This window comes from Parasteatoda tepidariorum, chromosome 6, assembly GCF_982258835.1.
Source record: "Parasteatoda tepidariorum strain Cologne lab strain chromosome 6, Ptep-v5.0, whole genome shotgun sequence".
NCBI classification, from domain to species: domain Eukaryota; kingdom Metazoa; phylum Arthropoda; class Arachnida; order Araneae; family Theridiidae; genus Parasteatoda; species Parasteatoda tepidariorum.
Window position 1 is genome coordinate 16,349,741 of NC_141760.1, and position 7,594 is coordinate 16,357,334.

Sequence of the window (7,594 nt, forward strand, 5' to 3'; positions counted from 1 at the left end):
GTTAGTGTCGACCAGTGTTTTAGAGAGCAAATAATGACTTTGTCCAAGAAAAAACACATTATAGCTGAGCTAAATGAAGACTGCTATGTTTAATGAAGAAGCTATGTTTAATGTCAAAATCAAAATCTTGGCTGATTTCAATGTGCTGTTGGATGTTGTCCGCCATTGCTTCTGTGGTTAACGTCACGCTGTAATCCAACTGCAGTTGAGTTGGACGGCAATTGTAGTTCAAGATGAGCGTTCGATGACGTATACTATCAAACTCACAAATGGACCAATCAGAGGTTAACGCTGATTTCCAGCTGACGGCGTCCTGTCCTAAGAAACCAGGCCTTAAGTAGAGTCATTGGTCTTTACTACAGTCTCAGTCATTGTAGTCTCCCAGGCTTTCCAATTCTCTTTGAACTCAGTGTCCTCAGGGAATAGCTCCATCCTTCTTTCTGCATAAATTTTAATTTCTTTCATTGATTCTTCTTTTTTGTTGTCCGCTCTTTTATTCATAAATATCTTATGTGCGTTGATCATAGCGTCTATATCATCCTTGGTACTATGTTGAAGTGATGGGTGACCAGTGGGTGGCTTATTTAAAATCCTTTTGCCTCCACGTCCGAATCTATGATAAGTAGACATTGTAGCTGGGCAGCTCAGTGACAACACAACTTTACTCCACGACGTCTGAAGAGAGAATCCAATGGTCAAAAAATGAGCACCTAAAATAGACCGGAGACAGTAACCCGGAAATATAGGCGGTATGGAGCTTGCAGCGTTCTCCCTAGTGTAGAAAACAACATCCATAGAACTAGAGAGAGGAGAGAGATGGGAGAAGGGCTAAAGGCATGAAACATCTCCAGATAGCGTATACATAAACTATTTATTTATTTTTGCTTTCTTTGGCTATAACTCTGATTTCAATATCTTGAAAATTCACTAAGTTTCTGGAATTTTCTAAAGAGTGTTGGTATTTTTTAAAAAGAAAAATCTAAATGATAAGGAGTTTTCAACAAATTTCCTTTCGTGTAAGACAAAATTAAATAATACCTTACAATAGACGTCCGTACACCGAAATGTGATGGTATTAAAGAAAGAAAACATACTTTTTTTATGGAGGATGCTAACATAAAATACACTGCCATTTTAAATAAATCTTATCTAACAGAACAAAATAAAATTTGCGGAAAATCCATAATCATTCAGAGCTTTCTTTGAAAAATAACGAAAACTGATTAGAAAATTGCTGAAAACTTTTTCATTAGCAACTAAATACAATTCACTACGACATTTTATTAAAAAAATTTTTTTATTTTTTCTTCGCACATGCAAAGCAAGAAAAAGCTGCTTTAAAGGCTTAGATTTTGCGCAATTTTTAACAATTTCATTTTCAAATAATAATTTTGTTATTAATTATAAATTATTTCGAAAATTTAGCTAAATATTTTTGAAGTTACAGCCAAAAACTGCAAACAAATTTTTTTTTATATATAAAAACTATATTACTATGAATATTATTAATAAATTAATGAATATTTAATTCAATTACTGAAAATGACTACCGAAGTAATCACGGCAAGCTACAAGTTTATGGCTATGTTTTCCTGTCATAGGGTGTTCAAAAATCCTTGTTTTCGTTCGTAATTTAATGTCGGTCCCTTTAACCTGTGAAAGCTTTGAAACTTATTGATAAGCATGAAAAGTTGCATGACTTAAACACCTCTAAATTACAAACTAATCGTCTCCGTATTTTTTAAGAAATTTAGAAAAATGCCAGAACTGAAAGTGTCTCTTCCATTACTATAAGGGTATTGTATATTATACAAAATGATTTTGAAAATTGATCAAACTGGCTGCTAAAGGCAGATAGTACTCAATACTTTTGATAATTATTTTCTAATAAAATAGATTGAAAAATAATTATTCAGCAAATGAAAAATCAAAAGTAAGTTTTCTAGCACATACGTGGTAAATCTAAAGAGAGTAATAATATCAGTTAGTAACTGTTGTCACAGGTTACTACATACATTGTAAGTAAAAGTTCACCACTGGATGCCACAATTATCTTAACTGGTTCAAAATGCAACGCCTACCCTAGTACAAAAGTTAGGTTATTCAACCCAATGTATTCAACTTTTCATTCATCACATCATGTATAACAGTAAATCACACTATAATAAACACAACTGCAAACAACCAGAATGCTACTTTGTAAGAATATTTTATTACACACATAGAAAAAAAAATTTCTTTGTCCAACCTTATAAATTCAACTTTTCATAGTGCAGAGTAATATCATTTTATATTATCTCACACCATACGAAAGTTAGGTTATTCAATCTTATGAATTAAACTTTTTATACTTCGTATAATGTACAATAGTAAATTACACCATAATAAACATGAATATGTTCAACTAGAGAGCTATCTATTTTGTAAAAATATTTTATTACACACACAACAAAAAATAGATCATTTAACATTAGGAACATGATTGTAAAAAAAGTTGAACATCCTTACTTTACATAAAATGTGGCGATAAATCACTTCACATGAACATCATTATAATAGCTTTAAAAAATTCTTAAAAAATAAAATGAAATAAATTTTAAAGAAAGTCTTTCACAAATTTATAGAATTTCCTTAAAAAACTTGCAAATGCAATTTTAAGGATTTTTTTAATTGTCTTTATCATTTTTTTTAATTGACATTTTATTTTAATTGTTTATAAACAAAAAATAGAAATATACTTTGTACAAGATATGGAAATTGTACTAAAAACAAGAATTTAAAAAAAATATCTTTGAGAAAATTTTAAACTTGATTCCTTTATCCATTATGCTATAATACTCAGTATAAGTATAGAATTAAATAAAGTGCATTTTATTTTAACCGTTTATAGAAAAATAGAAATATTTATAACAAGATAATGAAAATGGGCTGAATCATCATTATAAGAACCAAACTACAAATATGACAAAAAAATTTTTTAATGAACTAGGAAGGTATTTCAAAATGACAAATTAAAATTATTTTCACATTTCTTTATTGAAAGTAATTATTTAGTTAAATAGTTTTTAAAAATAAAAATAAAAAACTTAATTATGATTTACTCATTTTGATTATTTTTTTTATGATCAGTAAATATTTAAATGACTTGCCTTGAAGAACAAGAAGTTGATTTTATGAAGCAATCTATACTACTTTATATGTTTCAAAAACCAACTAAGAATAAGGCTTCTCACCAGTATGAACACGACTGTGTCTTGTGAGATGACTTTTATGTGAAAAACTCTTATTACATATACTACAGGAATAAGGCTTCTCACCAGTATGAACACGACTGTGTCTTGTGAAATGACTTTTATGTGAAAAACTCTTATTACATATACTACAGGAATAAGGTTTCTCCCCAGTATGCACACGGCTGTGTCCTGTCAGGTTACTTTTGCGTGAAAAACTTTTATTACATAAACTGCAAGAATAAGGCTTCTCACCAGTATGAACACGACTGTGACTTTTCAGACTACCTTTGTCAGAAAAACTCTTATTACATATACTACAAGAATAGGGCTTCTCACCTGTATGAACAAGATTGTGTCGTGTCAGATGACCTCTGTGTGAAAAACTCTTATTACATATACAACAAGAATAAGGCTTATCACCAATATGAAAAAGATTGTGTTGATTCAGACTCAGTTTGTGCGAAAAACTCTTATGACATAAACTGCAAGAATAAAGCTTCTTACCAGTATGAACACAACTGTGTTTTTTCAAATTACCTTTTAATGAAAAACTTTTATTACATAAACTGCAAGAATAAGGCTTCTCACCAGTATGAACAAGGCTGTGTGTTTTTAGACTACCTTTTTGAGAAAAACTCTTATTACATATACTACAAGAATAAGGCTTATCACCAATATGAAAAAGATTGTGTTGATTCAGACTCAGTTTGTGTGAAAAACTCTTATGACATAAACTGCAAGAATAAGGCTTCTCACCAGTATGAGTACGACTGTGTATAGACAAAGTACTTTTTTGTGAAAAACCCATATTACATATACTACAAGAATAAGGTTTCTCACCAGTATGAGTACGACTGTGTATAGACAAAGTACTTTTTTGGGAAAAACCTACATTACATATACTACAAGAATAAGGCTTATAACCAGTATGAACACGATTGTGTTTCTTCAGATAACTTTTTCGTGAAAAACTTTTATTACATTTACTACAAGAAAAAAGCTTCTCTCCAGAATGAACATGACTGTGTTCTTTCAGATGACCTTTTTCTGAAAAGCTTTTATTACATACACTGCAAGAATAAGGCTTATCATCTGTATGAACACGATTGTGTTTCTTCAGATGACTTTTTAGTGAAAAACTCTTATTACATATACTACAAGAATAAGGCTTATCACCAGTATGAACACGGCTGTGTCCTGTCAGATTATTTTTCAGTGAAAAACTCTTATAGCATATGCTACAAGAATAGGGCTTCTCACCTGTATGAACAAGATTGTGTCGTGTCAGATGACCTCTGTGTGAAAAACTCTTATTACATATACTACAAGAATAAGGTTTCTCACCAGTATGAGTACGACTGTGTATAGTCAGAGTACTTTTTTGTGAAAAACCCATATTACATATACTACAAGAATAAGGCTTTTCACCAGTATGAACACGACTGTGTCCTGTCAGATTATTTTTCAGTGAAAAACTCTTATAGCATATGCTACAAGAATAGGGCTTCTCACCAGTATGAACAAGATTGTGTCTTTTCAGACTACCTTTTACTGAAAAACTCTTATAGCATATGCTACAAGAATAGGGCTTCTCACCAGTATGAACACGACTGTGTGTAGTGAGATGACCTTTCAGTGAAAAATTTTTATTACATATACTACAACAATAAGGTTTCTCACTGGTATGAAGACGACTATGTGTAGTGAGACCACTTTTTCGTGAAAAACTCTTATTACATATACTACAAGAATACGGTTTCTCACCAGTATGAACACGACTGTGTCTGATCAAATGACTTTTACATGAAAAATTCTTATTACATTTACTACAAGAATAAGGCTTATCACCAGTATGAACAAAACTGTGTGTATTCATAATCATTTATTGATAATATCTTATTATCTATACTACAAGTAAAAGGCTTCTCACCAGCATTAATTTTACAGTGTTTAGTCGCACTTTTTTCCTGAAAACCTCTTGTTACAATAACGAATAAGGTTTACTTACAGAATGATGCGTATTCTGAATTAAATTAAGCCTCTAATAACATATGATACAGAAAAGAGCATGCTGTATCAAGTCACTTAATTGACTAAATTTTTACTTAAGTAAAATATAGTAATGAAGAAATATGATTCATTAATAGTTACATCTGTGAAAGCATTAATTTAACTTATATTCAGACATTAACATTTTTTATTTTTCACAAAACCAACTTTAATATTTCTCTTTAGTCGAAAATACCAAGATACAAAACTAAATGTAATTACTTTACTTTACGATATTAACATGATAATAACTATTATGAACATGAAATTATAAAATTTGATTTCATTAGCATTTTTTCACAAAGACACTGCAGAAATATAGTTCATTATAAACCAAGAAAGGACAAAAAAAAATTTTTCACTTTCACCGACTTATAAGTTTTGAAATTATCTATAAAAATATTTTTAAAAAATAATTACTTTTCAATTTTTATACCAATGTTTTATCATGCACCTGAAAAGCAAGCTCTTATTCGTTAACATGAATAAGAGAAAGTCAACAAAGTTCAATTCTATTTACGAGTATTAAATTGCACAAACTGAATACAGAAAATATTTTCTCAGTGTTAACAGAAAAATCACAATTTAAATTTCTTGAGTTTAAATACATGTTTTACATATATGTTTTATGTAAGTGACACACAGCTTAATTATCTGCAACTGTAATCAGTAATCTGAAATTTCATTTTTTAACTGTTTAATAATACAATTCATGAAAAGTTCGTTTAAAGTGTTACTTAAACCAAATTATTCTTCTTTGTTTGATTAATTTATCACAATGAATGCATAAATAAATTATTTCTATATTAAACACAAAAAAATGAAATGAACCAATTCTTTTCGTATAATTTTTTAGAACAGAAGTAAAATGTTTTATAATTACGAAGAATAATTATAAACTACAATTGGAAATTTATCAATACAAACATTAAATTTCCATGTAAGAAAATAATTTTCTGTTAGAAGATCATTGCAACTATGATACACATTGCACAGAGACTATTTGCTGTTAGGGTTGCTACATAGAATGATATTGCCTTTAATAATATTTCCTTTACCCATGGAGAATTTTCACACAATAATTGAATAGTTTATTGATTATATAAATCGTACAGAAAACACAATATTATAATTTTAATAAATATTTATAATAAATATTTATGCACGCACAATGGCCCATTCCATAGTGACGTGTGTGACATTCGGAGTCACTTTACAATGTTTTACAATAAAAATACCCTCTCCTAAAATTGATGGGAAAAGCTTGTTAATATGGTTTTGTTATGCATGAGTGACAGGACATTTTAGTGTAAAAAGCATTTAGTTTTAGTTTTTGCTTTAAATAGAAAACGACTTTAAAGTCATGTGACGTGTGTGACGATTTTGTAAGGAAAATTTTCAGGTTGATCTGCAAATTAAATTTTTTCTGTGATTTATATTCATATATAATATTTATTTTAATTTAAATGGGTAATAGATACTTCATATAATTTCTATCAATCACTGTTTTATTATTTCAAGTCATGCATATTTATTTAAAAAATAAAAATGCTTGTGACGTGTGTGACTTCAATTGTGACGTGTGTGACACGTGCAAATAGTTATAAAATTATTTATTATGAAACTTAGGCAATAGGAAAAACTTACAAATTAATTGAGTAAAATAGGTAAAATAAGGTTTAGCAGCATATTTTTAAATAAGAATATTGTAATTTATAGTTTCTCAAAGTAAAATTGTCCACGTGAAGTAGCTGGAATTGGAGGATCAAGTTTTCCAATTACATTGCCAAATGTATAGTGGGCAATGTCAGGGTTTCTTGGCCATTTCCAGTACTTTCCAGATCTAATCATACAAGAGACTTCAATTTCTTCTGTTTTTACCGTTTTCACTTCACCAGGATACTTTTCTGCGTCATAAGTCACAAGCACCCAATCTCCTTCATTGTAGGTTTCACATTCATTACTTCGTGCTGACTTAAGAAGTTTAATATTTCCTTCAGAGGAACATTCAATTACATGGACCTGTTTGATGCCTGTTACTTGAAGTACTTCTTCATTCCATAGTGACATTGAAATTGACTTTTCAGTAATTTCTGCTTGTGATATATAAAATACCTGAGTCTTTGGCATTAGTTCTGCAGCAACGTTAGCAAAATCTTGTGCACTCTGAACTACAATTGCTTTATCACAGCAACTCATAACCCGCTGCCGAACTAGAGATTTAGCAGAGCCACCAATTCCATCCACTATTCCTTTTCCATGTGAAGTGGCAAAATACTTCCATCGGAAAGGTCTAGAGTATTTAGCAGAGA

The 7,594-nt window shown here is 29.9% G+C and overlaps 1 protein-coding gene across 1 annotated transcript; it reads right to left on the reverse strand.

Moving 5' to 3' along the window:
• Positions 1-2,190: 2,190 nt before the first annotated feature.
• On the reverse strand, positions 2,191-6,450 carry LOC107440300 (uncharacterized). The gene has a single exon (XM_087165461.1). The coding sequence runs from the start codon at positions 5,113-5,115 to the stop codon at positions 3,214-3,216; it is 1,902 nt and encodes a 633-aa protein (XP_087021587.1). The 5' UTR covers positions 5,116-6,450; the 3' UTR covers positions 2,191-3,213.
• Between the last annotated feature and the right edge of the window lie 1,144 nt (positions 6,451-7,594).